Genomic DNA, 19308 nt, shown 5'->3' with positions numbered 1-19308 from the left:
TCACACAGCCACATTAGAAGCATTGATAATCAAACATTGCATTTATTTTTATATTCATGGCATCAGTTCAATTTCTCATTAATTAAATGGGCAAATTAGAGAATGCCTGTTTTAAGAAACTGCTCCAAAAATAGCCTTGTAAAATCAGGCTAGAGATATGCCCTGAGGGCAGCAGGAAGCAAAAGGGAAAATACCAAATTAGAACATGACCTAAAATAGTCACTTCACTGGTATAGGTGATAGAACCTCTATTATCAATCAGAACCTAGTTTGATGTCTAATTTCACTGGCTGTTTAACAGCAAATTAAATTAAGTATAAATGAGAAAATACTTGGCTAGGGAAAAAAGTACTCCACTGTCTTGCTTTTTACCAACTGAAAACGAACCCATTAGCACAGACAGGGAAAAACGAGCTCCAATATTTTACTGGAGAAGGAAAAAGTAAAAGGGATTTTCCTCCCCAAACTGGCCTGACAAAAGATATTATTGAAAAAAACAAACAAACCTGGATTTCCCAGTGCTTGCTATATATTCAGAAGGACTGAGTTGTTTTCCTTCATTTATTCCACCAATATATTTAAGTGCCCATCCTGTGCCAGGTTCAAATCCTTGCGTTGTAGGATAAATGATGGCTCCTGCCTGCAGCTGCTTCAGTGCCGCCCTTTCAGGGCTTGCAGATTGAGCAGGGAAGGTGTTAGCTCCATGGTCTAATGCTCTCTGCATATGTTTGAAGACAAGAATTCCCCAACAGGAAATGCCCAAGGTTGTGTCTCCAGTTCTCTGTTTCCTACGTGTATACTCACATACTCAGCAGACACTTTCCTGACCCTCTGGTCTGCCCTTGTGTTAAAATTGACCCCGGGAAAAGGGGAACTTGAGGATATAGTGCATAGGTTGTTCGGGACTGTAGGAGAGGAGCTCTGCTGGGGCAATAGCGGTCGATGGTGTGCAGAGTGCTGAACAGGAGGAGAGTCTGACCTGGGCAAGTGGTAGGCCCGGCCAAGGACGCGGTTTTTCCCGCCAACAAACAAAGGCTGTGGGAAGGATTGCTTTTAGCTCAGATATGGCTTGGTTTTTTGTTTGTTTGTTTGTTTTCTGTTGCAGCTCACTTGTTTCTGCCATCTGAAATTCTCTTTCCCCCCTCTTAGTAGTGGGAAGGAAAGTGACAATATTTTTTTAAATGACTCACAAGACAAGGAATTGGACTAAGAAAAAAATCCCTCAGCCTGGCTCACCCAAACCTTTCTTCTGCTCCCTTTTCCTTGCTTTTGCTCATCTGGTACCGGCTTCCTCTTAGTCCGTTTTTACACTCTCATCATTCCTGGTGTGACAGCATGTCCCTAGCAGCAGCTGCTACCTGAAACGCCTTTTAAAAAAATTTCTCTGCTTTATCAATTTGAATTTTCAAGCAAGTCCTTTGTCCTCTACCTATACTTCCAAATCCCCTCCCTCTACCCTTTGTGGAACTGGCCTTCAATCTAAACCTAGCTCCTTCTGTTCTAAATTTCACACACACATTTCCTGTGTAATCTTGAAACACTTAATTCTGCAAGTGTCTATGTATATTATTTGTATGAAAAATGCCAACCATATAGAAGTTGTTCTGTTTTCTATTAATCATTTACTTGTCTCAGCAGGCATCTCCACACTGATATATAGACTAATATGGGTCTAAGCATATAGACAACTGTTAAAAAAGGAATAACATATAACACATTTCAGAACACTCCATAAGTTCTGTGTTTTATACTTTGATGTAGGGTGTGGATATTACAAAAAAAAAGTTTTAATAAAACGTTTACAGAAAAGGAATATGGCATATCTGAATGTATAAATGTATGTGTGATGAGTGTGTGTAAATATATACATTTTAAAAATCATATTTAATTATGCATGGGATATAATAATATACTTTTTTCCTTCATATGAACTCCCCTCTCCTCCTTCCCCATTAGGTTCTGGTCAATAATATTTCGAATACAGAAATTCTGTTCTTTAAAAGAACTTAATTAAAATAGATATTTCTTCCCTTAATAAAAAAATTCAGTACTTTTTAGGGCCTAGCTTTAAAAAGCAACATGCTATAGCTGATTTATTTTGGTTATTGTTTTTATGGATGTGAAAAATATTACCACTGCAACTAGCAAGAACTATAAATGATACATTATTGCAAGGGTTCTAAAAAAATCAGAACAAAACTAATTTATTATAGTTCTGTCTTCATCATACACCACATATTGTTGGTGAGTTAAACACAACAAAATTATTGTCTTTTCTTTTTAAAAGTGTCTACTAAAGATAAAAAGAATAAGGTAACAATTAACATGTAGTTTGTTACATTAAAAAATCTGATATACATATTTCTATTGCCTGTTAGCTTGTTCTAAGCCTCTTAAACTATTACAAAAAGAAAAAGTCATTGTTCAAAGGCAAACGTTCAGTTCAGTTGATACAACATTACAGTACAGTCAACTAACATCATTCAATGAAGGTAACAAGTCTGGCCTTAGCTTCTTGAGTTAAAAGTCTGTAGACCAGATTGCTACAAAAAGGTTCAATGCTGCTTCAAAACTGTATGTTAGCTTTTTGGAGGACATGGTGCTTTCTACTGATGGCTTCAGAAGGGGTCATGCTACTGCTAAAAGCACAGGGGAACCCCAACCTGTCATTAATCATTTTATTGAGCATTCTAGTTAGAACAGCATTACTGAGTTTAGCACAACTAAAATAAAATAATAATAATATAATAATCATAATAATGATAAGAATAAAAACCAAACAGCAACTGGAAGCCTAGAGTTGCTGCCAGCTGTGTCAACCCCTTGCGATACGCTATACTAAAAAAATTTGAAATATCCACCCGTCCTCTCCACTCTGCCACAAACTAGCAAAGTCAAAAATACAAAAGTCTTCAACTTGTTACTTTTGCAGAATAAAGCAAAAACGTCTTTGTGCTCCTTACTACCAGAAGCAAAATATCCGCTGAGTTACCACATGTAATAGCTTCTGGATGTGTCCACCTGGGTTGGCTTGGTGTCTGCAGGACAATCTTTATCTTTCTCGCTGTCGCCTTCCCAGAGGTTGATGAGCGGCGGGTACAGCTCATTTAGGGGGATTGAAGAGGTTTTCTGCATATACTTCTTTAATGAATGGTGGTAGTTTTTTCTCTTAAATCTTTTAGCAATGTACACAGAAATGGACGCAAGGCTGATGACGGCAAACATGGAACCCATTACGGCAGCAAGGGCTGTGCTGGTTTCTTGATCAGAGATGTCCAGTGCGAAGGCAGCATTTTTGGTTGTAACATTTACGCAGGACTTCTGGGTCTGCTGATGAATGCTGGACACTGTGAGACACACTTCATAATCTGTGGAAGGCTGCAGATGTGTTAGGTTGTATTCATGAACATCTACCGGGACCCTGGCAGTGTATGTTATGTGGGGGTTGTCAATCTTCATGGTGGCAAAGGACCATTTTAAATTTGACATCATGACATTGGAATTAACTTTCCAGGACACTAAAATGGAATGAGATTCTGTCTGCTTCACATATATTTTCAACACCTGGCTACCATCCAGAAGGGTTCCATTAACCTTAATTGTTGCCACTCGAGTGTCTGCCCCTTGGTCATTCTGGGCAACACATGTGTAGCTTCCTGAGTCTTCAATTTGCATGTTAGATATTTCCAAGGTACCTTCACTACTCAGCTTGTATTTATCTGAAAGGGTTTCAACAGTTATCTTATTTCCAATGGGAGTGACCCAGTAAATTTCAGGTTCTGGCTCAGCCATGGCCCGACAGTCTAGGAAAACTGTCGTGCCGATATCCATGTTTAAATGACTTGGGAATGTGTCATAAGGTATCATTGGGAGGCACTGTTCACCTGAGTCCTGGATTAAAACTTCCTTCACCTGGTGCCCTCTATATTCGGGTGGCATGGCACAGAACATGGATAAGGGCTCCATGAAGCGGATGTTTGTTTTGTTGGAGTTGATCCAGTGGATGACACAGTCGCACCTTAGGGGATTGCTGTGGATACTGATCTCACGCAGATTGGGAAGGGATTCTACTGTCTTTTGGTAAACGGCATTCAAGGCATTGTTGTTCAGCATCAAGCTTTCAAGGGCAGGGACACTTCGAAAAGCCAAGCGGTGAATGTAAGATAGTTTGGGGTTATTGGTGGCTTCTAGCTTTGTGAGTTCAGGCAAGTTATCCAGGGCATAGCGGTCGACAGAAACTAGTTCTCCCATATTGTTGATTCCCAGTTCTTTTAACCGAAGCATGTTTTTGAAGTCCCCTTCTTGGATTTTGTGAATAGGGTTTTTGTTGAGATCTAAGAATTTCAAATTTGGAACTTTTTGCAGGGCAAGTTGAGGGACCTTGACCAGTTTGTTATCATAAAAAGACAAGCTCTCGAGGCTATCCAAGCCCACCAAGGCATTTCCAGGAATATCAGTGAGATACATCCCTGCCAAAACTAAGCTTCTCAAATTTGAGAGTGGTTTGAAGTTCATATCCAGAATTCCAATCACGGGGTTTTCTCCAATCATGAGAATTTCTAGGTTGGGTGTAGAATCAAACCAGCGACTATCAATAACTTTCAATTTGTTGGAGTTCAGGTGGAGCCTTAAAAGATTTTTTAAGCCTGAAAATGCATTAGCAGAAATAGTGCTAATCTGGTTGTGGTTGATGTAGAGTTCCTGAAGGTTGCTGAGGTCTTGAAGACAGTAATCAGTCATCTCCATAATCTGATTTTCCTCCAAATGCAGAGTAGTGAGCTGGGTTAGGTTTGCCAGCCCTACCTCCTTAATATTGGTAAAATTGTTTTGGGAGAAATCTAGCTCAGTCAAGTTGAAAAGCTGCTGCAGCTCATCCACGGTCTTTGCGATGTTATTGCTCTGTAAGAGAAGCACTTGTGTGTCACTAGAAAGGTTGCTGGGAATCCTTGTTAAGCGGAGATCATTGCAATCAACAGTGGTGGCTTCTCTGTATGTCGACTGCGGGGTAAACCAGGGACGAATTTCACATACACAAAGTTGTGGACACTCACTATTTTGTATGGAAGACTCGGTTAATGAAGTCATCAGCAAGCCCAGGACCAACTGGCAGGCTGCTACAACAAAGCTCATCCCAGCCATGCTGGCTCACTGAGCAAACTCAATTCCTGACTTGTAAGGTTTAGCAAAATGTGACCACTATATGGTGACAGGTAGGCCAGCAAGCAGAAATTGTAAACATTCAGGCAGTCTCAGTTGAGATGTGTAGAATTCCAGAGTCCAAAGGGGTGGTTTTCTGGAGTTTCCAAAAGCCAGGAAGCAATTTGGAGTCTTTTAACTGTGTCTCTTGGGTCCAGGCATGTGCACAGATGTGTGGCATGAGTTACTTCGACCAGATCAAAGTCTGGAGATGTCCCTGAAAATTAGATGAGGACAGATGTTATGCTTATTCCATATACTTTCTACATTATAGCCTTTCTTCTCATTACTAAAAAGGCATAGTCACTCACAAATCTAATAACAGAAATGTTCAAAATTCATTCAAAGTAACTAAATAAGCATTTAAATTGCAGAACACTCTTACTACCCCACTTGCTACACTAAAACAAGTTGTAATGTTCTTTCACTTTTACAATTAAATTGGGACTGTATGTGCTACTGGATAAAGTCATTAAACACATACACACAAATGCACACAAATACACACATTTACTAGGAACACTCAGAAAAGCCCATAGATGCCATTTCTTTAAAAACAAATATGACTTCAGAAACTACATATATTTCTGGCCCCCCAAAATTAAAAAGTCATTCCTAATAAAAGTAAGTCATGAAAGGTAGTTTATTAAAGGCACAAAGCTCATTTTTAGTTATTTACTTTTTAATTAATATGTCATTTGTTTCCAGAAATTCTTTTGTTTCCAAATAGTACACTGTGTAGATGTATTCAGCCAATGCCTTTCTAGCTCAATTATTCCTATGCAAAAGTTAATTTAACATAACTGCAAAAGGAAAACATCAGTTTTTCCTGTATTCTAATAGCCACATCTAATCTTGACTGAATAAAATAATAAAAGGACTCTATTCCACCATACCACTGGTCTTCATTAGAAACACAAACATGTATATGTATCTCACATACATGATTTCATTAACCTCAGGGGAATGTCACTGGCCACTTAGCTGTAGACCATGGTCATGTTATTTAACCTCTTGAAGCCTCAGTTTCTTCAACTATAATACTAGCAATGGTCCTAAAATACCTCTCTCAAAGAATTGTTGAGAGAATTAAAGAAATCTATGTAAGGCTCCTAGCATAGTGACTGACAAATATCAAATGCTTATAGAAGTTAATTATATTTATTATTTATTATCTTCTTCTTATATCTCTCATCCATTTTAGTTTTAGCTAAATAGTGGTTGTAAGAGGACAAGCTAAAGAAGGCCAGCTGAAGATCTTTGATTTTATTAACCATCTTCTACTGGTTTTAACAAGATCCTTGAGGGCAGATATGTATTGCTCACCTGCTCATAAAGGTAATATTGGTAGTTAATGGTTCTAGTTTTCTGGATCCTAATCAGGTATAAAAAACCATTATGGATCCAGTGTTTGTCTTGCTTTTCCAGTAACTTGCTAAGGTGTTAAAAGTTGTTTCGTTACATTTGTCTTGCTATCATGCACTTCAACTTTGAGTACTGAAGGAATTTCAGTGTCTAGTGTTTTTTGGGGTTTTTTTTTTTTTTAACCTTCATAAAAATATTATAAAGATTCAATAAAATAGAGCATATAATGTACTTAAAAGCCCAGTGTTCAACACATAGCAAGCTCTCAATTCATGTTAGCTGCTATCACCATCTATTTACTTTGTAAAAATGGTTATCCTTGTGATTGACCAAAAAATATAATAATCCAAATAGCCAATACTAGAAGTTATATATTTAAGTCATACTTTAGTGGAAAGAAAGAAAAGTCCAACAACTTTTTTTTGTTTTACAAAATATGCAAATCGTGTTACTGATCTAACAAGGTAAAAATCACCCAGTCTGGATTCTGGCAGGTCTGCGGTAGGAGAAGGAAATGAATATGTTGCATGATACCAGAAGATTGCTAGTCTCTGTGGGGAGAAACACATTTGGCATTCCTCTCTCCCCTACCCCCCAAATCTGGTTACTTTACCATTTATTATCTATTTATAAAATTTTTCAATAATATAAAACTCCCCGACTCTGACTTTTATCAGGAAATTCTATAAAATGAAAATGTACTTCAGAGAATAACATTTTCTGAATATTATTAACTCCATACATTTATTCCAGTCTTGTTTTATTTAGAGTAATCCAAAAACACGTGCAATGGTCACAAGAAATGTTAAAAAAATTTTGGCCACAGGTTATTTCTTAATCTTAATTCAAAATAGAAAACCAAAAGAATTAATCTCCCTTTAATAACTCTGAGATGGGATTTCAACTAATTTTTATGTTTTGATTGAGTTTAAGGAAATGTACCAAGTAGTAAAATATGTATTAATGTTATATGAAAGACTCCCACTGGCAACAGTCTATTACTATTGAAAGATAACTTTTGTGGGTTGTAGTTTAAATATTACCATGGGTAATACCCCTATTTTAGTTTAAATTACATAATTTGAGATAATTGTACTGAAATATTCAAATTTATCTTTGATGCATGCATACCCCTCTTTAAACAAACAAATCACAGAACTCAGAATGTCAAATATCATAACAAACACAGAGGTAAGATATTTTCCTCTCCCAAACCTGAATTTGACTCTTTTGGGAGCAAAGGATAAAACTTCCTTCACTCAAAAGGTGTTTAAGATTTTTATATTTGTATTCCATTCTGAATTCTCTTTAGCATATTTCATCAGCCTAATTTTCAAATGTGACATTATACATAGAACAAAGCTTCATCACGTACTTAAAACCATTTTAGATGTTTAAAATGTAGGGCATTTCTTGGGAGCTATTCACTAACAGTGTTTAAAGGTAAATGCATTATCACAACAAGAAAAGAGAATTAGAGACCAGTATCCCTGGTAAATATTGACGCAAAAATTCTCAACAGAATATTAGCAAACTGAATTCAATGGCACATTAAAAAAAATTATATACCATGACCAAATTGGATTTATACCTGGAATGCAAGGAAGCGTCCATATATGAAATTCAGTCAATGAATATACCACATTAACATAATGAAGGATAAAAAACACATGATCATCTCAATTGATACAGAAAAAGCATTTGACAAAATTCAACACACTTTCATGATAAAAAGACTCAACAAGCTAGGAATAGAAGGAAACTACCTCAACATAATAAAAGCCATATATGAAAAGCCCACAGCTAACAACATACTCAACAGTGAAAGACTGAAAGCTTTTCCTCTAAGATTAGGAACAAGAAAAGATGCCTATTCTTGCCACTTCTATTCAACATAATACTGGAAGTCCTACTCGGAGCAATTAGAAAAGAAAAAGAAATAAAACCATCCAAATTAGAAAGAAAAAAGTAGAATTATTTTTGTTCACAGACGACATGATCTTATATATAGTTAACACTAAATATTCCACAAAAAACCTGTTAAAACTAATAAATGACTTCAGCAAAGTTGCAGCATACAAAATCAACACCCAAATGAATTGTGTTTCTGTAAACTAACTTTGACAAATCTGAAAAGGAAATTAAGAAAACAATCCCGGGCCGGCCCGTGGCTCACTCGGTAGAGTGCGGTGCTGATAACACCAAGGCCGCGGGTTCGGATCCTATATAGGGATGGCCGGTTTGCTCACTGGCTGAGCGTGGTGCTGACAACACCAAGCCAAGGGTTGAGATCCCCTTACCGGTCATCTTTTATTAAAAAAAAAAAAAAAAAAGAAAGAAAACAATCCCACTTCGAATATGTGTTCCATCAAAAAGAATACTTAAAAATAAACTTAATTAAGGGCAAAAAAAATTCTAAAATTCATGTGGAATCAAGGAACCCTAAATTGCCAAAATAGTCTTGAAAAAGAACAATTTTGGAGACCTTACAGTTCCTGATTTCAAAATATACTATAAAGTAACAGAAAACAAGACAGCATGGTACTGTCATAAAGACAGACATATAGACCAATGGAACACAGAGCCCAGAAATAAATCGTTCTGTATATGGTAAAATGATCTTTGACAAAGGTGCCAAGACTACGCAATGGGGAAAGGACAGTCTCTTTAACAAATGGTATTGGGAAAACTGGCTATTCACATGCACAAGCGTGAGGCTCTCATCTTACATGTTATACAAAAATTAATTCAAAACGCAATAAAAACCTAAATGTAAGGCTTAAGCTATATTTAAAAACAAACAAACATTTCTGCACATCAAAGAAAACAATCAAAAGAGTGAGAAGACAATGTACAGAATGGGAAAAAATATTTTCAAATCATATTCATATATAGGGTTAATATTCAGAATATATAAGGAATTACAACTCAACAATAACAACAGCAAAACAACCTGATTAAAACATGGACAAAGGACTTAAATAATTCTCCAAAGAAGACATACAAATGAATAATAAGCCTATAAAAATATGCTCAACATCACTAATCATAAGAGAAATGCAAATAAAAACCATAATGAGATATCATCTCTTATCGATTATGATGGCCACTATCAGAAGAGCAGAAAATGACAAGTGTTGGCAAGGATGCTGAGAAATTGGCACCCTTGTGCACTGTGGTTGGGAATGTAAAATGGTGCAGCCATTACGGAAAACAGTATGGAGTAAAATCAAAAATACAATCACCATACAATCCAGTAATCCTATTTCTGGGTATTTAAAGCAGGATTTCAAAGAGATATTTGTACAACCATTTTCATTGCAACATTATTTGCAATAAGCCAAGAGGCAGAAGCAACCCAAATGTCCCTCAGCAGATGAATGGATAAAGAAAATGTGATGAATATGTACAATGGAATATTACGCAGCTTTGAAAAAGAAGGAAATTCTGTCATATGCTACAATATGGATGAATCTTGAGAAAATTCTGAAATAAACCATTCACAAAAGGACAAATACTGTATGATTCCATTCATATGAAGTATCTAAAGTAGTCAAAATCATAGAAACACAAAGTAGAAAGGTGGTTGCCAAAGGCTGGGGCGGGGGGAATTAGTGTTTAATGGGTATAGAGTTTCAGTTTTGTAGGATGGAAAGTTCTGGAGATTTGTTGCATAAAAATGTGAATATACTTGTACTTAATACAACCGAACTGCAAACTTAAAAATGGGAGATAGTAAACTTAATATTACATGATGCTATGGGTCAAATGTGTCCCCCAAAAGTTCATGTATTGGAAACTTAATCTCCATTACAACAGTGTTAAGAGGGTGGGAAATCCTATTATAATAATTAAAAGGTGGGGCCTTTGAAGATTGTGGTGACTGTGTCCACATGAATGGAGAGATCCACTTATGGAGTAAACGGGTGTGGTTCTGATGGATTTATAAAGAGAGTAATGCTCAGCCAGTTCTTGCCATGTGACACCCTGGTCAGCACAGGATTCTGTACAGAGTTCCCACTAAGAAGGCAGCCCTCACTAGATGTGCCCCCAGACTTGGACTTCCTAGCCTCCGAACTGTAAGAAATAAATTTCATTTCTTTATAAGTTACCCAGTTTCAGATATAAGCAACAGAAATGGACTAATACAGGTGATGTTTACCACAATAAAAAAAGCAAGTCCATTATAATTCAGACTAACTTTGATCACACACACAAATTAATTATTTGAAATTCGCAACAAATAAAAAATGACTGGCATAGATTTAAAAAAAAAAAAAAAGAAATTGCTTGGTTCTAGAGCTGACTGGCTAAATCTGTCAAATGTGAGAAGAAAAAGTCCTGCTAATTACCAGAATGATGTTCCACAAACAAGTCTGGCAGCATAAATAAACAATCCCTTAAATAACAAACAATGGCTTGAAAGTCTCTGAATAGACAAGGGATGCAATTCAAGAGTGGCCCACAAACAATTACACATTTGATTACATTTGATGCTTCTTTTTTCCAGCAAGATATGTTTGGCACACTCTAATCTGAACATGAAACTCCAAAGGAAATAGACTTCACAGTCATCACCATCAGTGAACTTGGAACTGACTCTCATCTTCTCTATGGATCATGTTAGATGGGATATTAGTTTAACAAAACAACAATATTTGGTAGGACTTAGGGCTAGGACCCATATGCATTAAGTTAATAAAGACTCATAATAACAGGATAGTTATGTGAATTCTTGTTATTGTAAAAAAAAAAAAAAAAATGAGGCAGCTCTGGGGTTGTAGGAAAAATTCTGTCCTGGGGGATCGAGTGATCTGTATTCAGATTCTGATTTCACTTATTAGATGTCACCTAATGCAAACTATTTAAATTCTGTGTCAGTTTCCATGGCTAAAATTAAGGCTAATTGTACACGCTTCATACATGAAAATTTCGATAACAATACAATAACATACCAGCAAGTATTCAGCTTAAGGTCTGGAAAAGAGTCCATCACATGGTGAACCCTTAAATACTTATCTGACTCTCTGGAACTTCATCAAGTTTGCCATTAAATTTCATGTCTACCCTGCTGTTGGGAGAGCTACTGGGAAGTGATGATTGAGCAGATCTCTTTAAGGCTCTTGGGCATCACAGGTGTTTGGTAAAGAGTCATTATCATTATTACTTATCATTTCATTATATTTTCAAATAGTATCATTGGAATTAATACTGTTAGAAATCCAGAGACCAAGTATTGCATTAGAGCTAAATGAAAACCCTATGCAGGCAAGCAAATTATAAAATACAAACCTTCAACCTAGAAATTAACATCATCTCATAGTAGTCAAAGCAATGAAGAACAAAAATTTTGATCCCAAAATGAAGAAAGATGGCTTCTTAGGACATGTGCTTTTATACATATTTTCTTTGGTGGCCAAGTTCATACCATGCAGATAATGTTCAGAAAAATTACTCTTTTAGCTCTCCTGTGTCCAAATAGATCCAAGGCTAATGCAGCATTTAAATTTATTTTCTTTTGGGAATGGGGGGAAATGGCATGTTTGTTGAAACAACCTTTCCTTCTGTCTCTATAGGGTTAAAAATTATATTGCCTCAACAAATACTCCCTCAGGCCACTCCCATGGGGAGCAAGGAGCCAGACTCCACTCTGAATTGAGCGCCCAGAAAGATCCCCTGTCCGTGCTGCAGGTACCAGGTATCATTATACTCACAAGAGCTTTAAGCTTTTTGGAACAAGTGTATGACATAGAGTTAAAAGAGTGTGGCTTCTGGAGAGAAAGACCTAGTTTCAAAGTCAGCTCTGTGACCTTGGGCAAGTTATTGAAGCTAAGTCTCAGTTTCCATTTTTAGAAAATGGAGATTATAAAACCTACTTCGCAATGGTGGTGGAAAAATTAGAATGAGCTGTTAAATGTAAAGCCTTTGGCAGAAGGCCTGGCACACAGCAAGTGCCCAATAGACATTACTATTATTATTTATAGGTTTGATGTGTCATATTGAATCTGAGTCTTTTCTATGCATGTTGACCATGAAAGGAAGGAAGGGGTAGTTGAAATCAGTAGAGGGTGCCTTTTTTGGTATTATGAACTACAAGTTCTAAACCTTAAATAATGTAGATGGCTTGTGTGGGTGCAGCCAGAGAGAGAGATTATAACAAATTCTTTAGGGAGAGTATATTTTATTTCTCTTGGGAAAGAAAGAATGCTTTGCAAATATATTCTGAACACTAAATCTGCATGGACTATTTTTAAAGACATTAGTTTCTTGGACTTCTGTCTGGCCCCTGACCCTTTCTGACTCTGAGATTTCTTTCTCCAATCATTTCCCAAAATTATTTTCCTGGTTCACACATTATCCAAAGCCAAACACCCTGTAGTGTGTGTTAGTGATTGCAGATGGAAGGTCCATATGGGAGAAAGAGCTATAATCGTCTCCATAATGCATTAAGGAAACACTAAAGTGTATCCCCTTGCGAGGACATAATGGAGCTTGCTGAGGCTCTTTTGCATAAGGAACTGTTCCTGAGAGCCCACATTATTCCTCAGCAGGCAGTGTAGCAGCGTGTGTGAGTGGACCAGGCAGCAGAAAGAGGATATCCGCCAGGGAAGGGATTCTTGGTTTTGGCTTCACCACAAACTCCCTGGATGACCTTGAACAAGTCATGTAACTTTATGTCCTATTTTATTTATCTTAGTGTAAGTGAGCTGAGAAGAAAAGTATTCATAGCTTCTCAGGTCAAAAGGAACTTCAGGAAGTCATCCACTCATTCCCCTGGTGTCTGGGAAAGCTGTAGGAGGGTACTTCAAAACCTTCGTGGAGAAATAGAATTCAAAGATAATACAAATCTTTCCATGAACTTTTTTGAAGTGACCTTGTACTTCCAGCCATTTTCAGAGGCGTTCTTCCTTCTCTTTCTTTCCTCTCCTTTTCTTTCCTTTCTTCTTATGAAATTGGTACAGAGGGATGGAGTTTGATTATGCCAAGGATCTCAAAACTCGATGCTTTCTAGGTCTAGGTAGGTGAAGGCAGTTGAGTCTAGCACAGCAGGGAGTAGTGGTCCTGTAAAAAGCTGGGAAGGGTATGTTCTCCAAAAGGCATCCAAAAATGTTTTAGCTGTGCAGGCTGATCAAAACCCATCTGTGTTCTTAGGCCTTTTATGGCCTGTGGCCAGTTTGCATCATAAAATTACCACCTATAATGCTCAGGTAAAGGGAATATATGATAACTAGATGATTAGATATAAATTTTCAGATATTATTGGCAAATACTCCCTATGTGAAAACCTATAATTATACTCTGTTTATTATGGCATAAATCTTTGCTCTGAAGAAAGCTTCTTTAGTGCTTTTTTAAAAAAGCATTATTAGAGGGAGGGGGGAAAGAGGAATGGGTAAAGGGTCACGAAAATCATCTACAACGTACATTGAGAAGTTAAAATTAAAAATAAATAAATAAATAAATAAAAGCATTATTACCTCCACGAAAATTCATTTTACATTCCTTTCTTTTGGAAGACCAGAACCTTAGAGATCGCCTAGGTGACCTAAGTTGACCCAGTTAATTGACGGAAGAGTAAAATAAAACCCGAGCGTCTTGATCCCCAATTCAGCATTTCTTGATCTGACCACTTTAAATTTCTGTGGTGGTTTCTCTGGTTTGCAAAGAAAATATGATTGTCCTTTCCTCCATTTTCTTTTCTTTTTCTCCTTCTCCTCCTTGTGTTTGCTATCATTATTAATAATTAATTATTAGAGACTCAAAAATTCTCTGGTGTGCTTGGGTGGTATAAATGTACAAAGAAGAGGATAGACACAGTGATCTTTTGATTTCTCCTTATTTTCCTTCCTCTTTCTGGCTGGGGCAAATCCATCACACCGCAGGTGCAGTCTCGGCCAGCATCTCTGGGAAAAGCCCAAAGGTGCAGCTGGTCTCCAAGCTGGGCATAAAAGCTGGGGTCCCAATTCATTCAGCTCCTAAGAGGAACTGGGCATGGACAGCACATTAGCTCTTTCAGGAGGGTTGGCCAGGCATGGTAAACAGGACAGGCTGCACTGGATGGACTTAAGAATTACAAAAGGAAATTTAAAAAACAAAAGACAAATGAAAAGCCAAAAGCCTAGAGCCAGTTGGCATGAATCCAAATCCAAGTAGGTGGTTTGGGATGGTCAGAAAGCGGACTCATGGAAGAGCTGTGGGGGTAACATTGACCTTGGATTCTGACTTGGCTTCAGGTGATCAAAGGGCAAGCAGGCTAGCCGCCCTGTGAGATATGCAGAAGCACAAACTGTTAAAGTTGGAGAAGGCCTTAGAGATCTCCTGGCATGTCAAAAATAACTTCTCGTTTTACAGAGCAGGACACTCAGAGAGGTGAGGTCACACATTTCAAGGCCTAGCTTGACTCCCTTCCCAGTCTTCAAACATGCTGTCCTTTACAGAACCCTGCATTGCTTCTCTACTTAAGGGTTAATTTAAATTCATATTCTTTACCACTTGGGCAAAGTCTAAAACTCTTTGAAGGACACTGGCCTTCAGTGCTCCATTAATCAACCATTTATCAGTAGCATAGGAAAATATCACTCAATCTAGGGATAGTTCAGGGGCCTGTTTTAATAACTTCCATTTTGACCTTTGGTAGATCAGGGGTGGTGTAGATAGCTTAATTGATCATGCTAATGGCCAATTAATTCCAAAAATTATTTAGGTCAGCAAAACAATGTTCATTGATTTTTTTTTTTTTAATATAGCAATGAATTGATCATAATGTTTGATCTATGCTACATAAGCACAGCCAAATTGCAAGTTTAATTTGTAAAATGCATAAATTAAACTTCTCTTAATTTGATGATGGATCATGTGTTGCAAACTCTGTAAGAGCGTAGAAATACAAATGAAAGAAGCATACAGTAGATTTCAAAAATGAGAAAGAGTTGGATGGGGGCATTCAAGATAGGAGAGGCCACGTGAATAATATAATAATAATATAAATGTAGCCAACTTTACTAATAGACTTACTTTAATAAAAGACTTACTATGTACTAACCACTGTACTGAGTCACTTATATGGATATGGTATAAAGTATGATCATGGAGAGGTCAAATCACTCCTCCCAAGTGAGCCAGTAAGTCATGGACATAGGGCCTGTGTCCTAATACTGTCTAGCTCTGAATCCCACCTGGTTCTCAGGTGGTTTGAAACAGCATAGTGCAGAGACGGAGCCCTAGAACAAGAGGTAGGGAATCCAAGTCCTTACCTTTGGTTTTGCCTCCAACACAAAACTATCTTTCCTTCCTATAAATGATGAGGTTGGACTGAAACTAGATTATGTCTAAGGGCCCCTCCAGCACCAGGAACTTGGGTATTTGATGCTTCTTTCTTGGATTTCTCCTGTTAAAGACACCCATGTAGGCAGCACTCCTTGTGACTGCAAGCAAAACAATTGATCCTGGCTTTTTAAGAGAAACTGTTTTGTTTCATTTTTAAAAAAGAAAGTAAGTCTTAAAAGGCAGACAGGGCCTTTGGTACATAGGTAGCACCATACTCTGGTACTAACAATGGCAGCTGGAACAAATGACATCATCTCTCTGAACCTTGGGTTCCTCCTGTTAGAAGGGCATAGTCATATCTACCTGAGCTGGATATTCTGAGGAGTAAGTGAGAGGACATGTCCTGAGCAGTGAATCACAGCAGGATCTCAACAAACAAATTTCCACTGGAGTTCCCACCTTAGACAATTAGAGTCAGGTGCTGAAAACCTAAATTAATATCTACTCTTCCAATAAGGAAATTAATGTGTTTCTTGAAAATTATCTGGAACAGCTTTTTTTTTTTTAACCTAACACTTACTTGGTGCTTTAGTTTTTCCTTACAACATCCCAAGGACGTAGGTATTATGATTGTCACCTTTTACACTGAGGAAACCAATGCATTGAGATATTAAGTAACCTGTTTAAGACACACAGCTAGAAAGTGATGCAGGCAGGATTCAAACCAAGTCATACTGGTTCTAAAGCGCATGCTGTAAGAACCACCTCCCACACATCAAGGGATCATCCCCAAAATCTTCAAGTTTGAATCAAGTGAATGAGACTATCAGTGAAGTATCAGAAGTATAGATAGGCTGCCTGGAAGCATTTATAGCTCTTGAAGGCAATACAGATTCTTCCCAAATGATTTGAGAGTAACAAATCATGGTGAAGACCGACGGATGGTTCATCTGTTTTCCAATAGCTTGGGTACCACAGAGACATCCTCTATCCCTCAGGTAAGGATAGAGGAGATTTCTAGAACACTAGAAAGAATTTTTTTTTTTCTTTTGGCTGCTGGCCAGTGTGGGTAACTGAATCCTTGACCTTGGCATTACAAGTCCCTGCTCTAACCAACTGAGCTAACTGGCCAGCCCTAGAATACTAGAAAGATTTTAAAACAAAGGCAGTTTAGTTTTCACTGAACCTTAAATAAGAATATGGCAGGTTGCTCATATGTGGAATCTAAAAAAAAAAAAGGGACACAAGCAGGTGACCTTCTCCCTCAGACAAAACAATGGGCAGGACTCAACTTGCCAACTCCCCAAGTATCACATGATTGACTTTGAAATCCGACCCTCTTCTTCCCAGCTTATTTCCAGAAAGTATTTGCAAAGGCAATGTCCTTTCTGAAGGTAAGGAAAAAAAGTCACACATTTACTTTAAGAAGACAATGCAAATTAAATCTTTGCATTCTGGTTACTTAGGATTTCAATTTTGCAGTTTAATGGTGAGTCTCTTTAATAAAAGATTATTCCTTGCAAGCACTATGTTAAAAAGTGCACACATCTCTACCAAGTGAGGCTGAATGACATCCAATGCATTTCCATATCCCTAGTTGTCTTAAAAGGAAGTGTTGCAAACAAGATAAATCCTCACCAAAGAAACAGAAAAATACACCAGGAGATGGGAATGTAGCAAAACATTTATATATCAATCTCAGTTATTCTGGGTGCAAAGATATAAATAATAAGCTGAGGGAATTAAACTGTTAGCCCAAGAAAGACAGGAAGCATCCTTTCCAGATAATAAAGTATTTTCCAACTTTGCAGAGATTTCCCATTTTTTATATATTAGTGTTCGTTGCTGGGTCGTTTTGGCTAAGTAGCAATCATAAGGATAATACCTCTTATTATGCAGCATACACTGCACTGACTGCTTTACATAAATTATTTCATTTAATACTCACAACCCTATGAGGTGGGTGCCATTGTTTCCTACGTTAGTGGATGATGAAGTGGAGACTCAGAAAAATGAAATAACCTGGCGAAGGTCTCGGAGCCAGGACAATAGAGTGGCGGAGGTTTTATGTGAATCCAGGCATCTGATGCCGGAGCCCGTAACCCTCTTCTATCTCAACCTGTCTGGGTGGAGTCCTTGTCAGTATTTCCATCTGCCAGTAAGAGAGTGTGAATCTCATGGAGCAAGGAACCCACTTCTGTCTTGTTCACAGTGAGTCATCCCAGGGCCAGGCAGTAAATAAATAAATAGTGGACACTCAATACATAAATCAAGTAACTAACTGAATCAATTAAAATGTGCTTTCCAGGTGCCAAAATATGACAATAGTTCTATGCCTGCAAATATTAATGGTCCTGTGGGTTTCTTCTACATTTGGGGTGATACAAACTTGTTCTTTTAAAAGCCTTACTCTTAAAAAAAAAAAAAAAAAAAAAAAAAGCAAATTCAATTTAGCATAAATCTATTCCCCATACATCCTAATGCTGTGATTGAGAAAAACCTGCTCTCTGATCCATCTTTTTCTCTAGATTCTGATGAAAACTGGAGTCAGTCTAACTGCAAAAGAGATCCAATAAAATCACGCTAATTAGATCAGATTAATTTAAATTAAACAAATACTCAGTGAGTGTTTACTGTGTCACAGGGCCACAAGACCAGACCCTGTCCTTACATAGTTTATAATCTTATGGGGAGGGAATACAACAAGGCCACAAGTGACTGTAGAAGACTCATGTCAAAAGGGAGGAGTGAAGAGATACGTGAATCTTTGGAAAGGAGAGATGAGAGCTGCCAACTTGTGATCGCTCCATCAGCCCTACCCAGTACAACGTCCTGCAATGACAAAAACATTCTGTATCTGTACAGCCCACTATGGTAGCTCTTGAGTGGTTATTGAGCACTCGAAATGTGACTGGAGGAAATGAAAAATGGATTTTTTACATTTTATTGTATTTCGATTGATTTCAATTAAATTTAAATAGCCAGATGTGATCAGAGGCTACCATATGAGGCAGTACAGCCCTGGACCTTCAAACTTAGCTTTTATTTACCCAGGGAACTTAAGAATGCAAATTTTTGTGCCTCACTGTGATTTTGATGAAGTAGGTCTGGGATGGGGTCTGGAAATATGTGTGTATTTTACTAAGCTCCACAGAGGGCTACAATGCAGACTAGGTTTAAATACTCCAGCCTCAGGCCATCCTGATGTGGCTCTGCCCAGCCACTGCTCACAGGCTCAAAAGGCCTGGCAAGCACGTTGGCCGGGGCCTGGTAACTGCAAAGACATAGCTACATTTAACTTTGCTCTAAGCCACTCTGTTTCTTTCCTCCACTCACTCATCATGGTGTTCTCAGAGGTGACCCAAACTCTAAGCTAATATATAATGATTGAGGCCCAAGGTTATGTTTTAGCACAGTGACTAGCCTGCAAGTGGTCAATGAACGTTAGCTGAAACAAGCAAGGTGTGTCACAGATACATT

General features: G+C 37.7%; 1 protein-coding gene across 2 annotated transcripts in view; it reads right to left on the bottom strand.

Moving 5' to 3' along the window:
• Positions 1-2165: 2165 nt before the first annotated feature.
• Positions 2166-19308, bottom strand: part of LRRN1 (leucine rich repeat neuronal 1) — a 37879-nt gene continuing 20736 nt past the window's right edge. For both annotated transcript variants that reach the window (XM_063113988.1, XM_063113987.1), the window contains one exon: positions 2166-5413. In XM_063113988.1, coding sequence (XP_062970058.1) covers positions 2989-5139 — 2151 coding nt within the window. In that variant the 5' untranslated portion in view covers positions 5140-5413 and the 3' untranslated portion in view covers positions 2166-2988. The remainder of the gene's footprint in view (positions 5414-19308) is intronic.

This window comes from Cynocephalus volans, chromosome 11 (genome assembly GCF_027409185.1).
Source record: "Cynocephalus volans isolate mCynVol1 chromosome 11, mCynVol1.pri, whole genome shotgun sequence".
In the NCBI taxonomy this organism is placed as follows: Eukaryota; Metazoa; Chordata; class Mammalia; order Dermoptera; family Cynocephalidae; genus Cynocephalus; species Cynocephalus volans.
The sequence above is the reverse complement of the archived record's forward strand: the minus strand, read 5'-3'. Positions and strand labels throughout refer to the sequence as shown.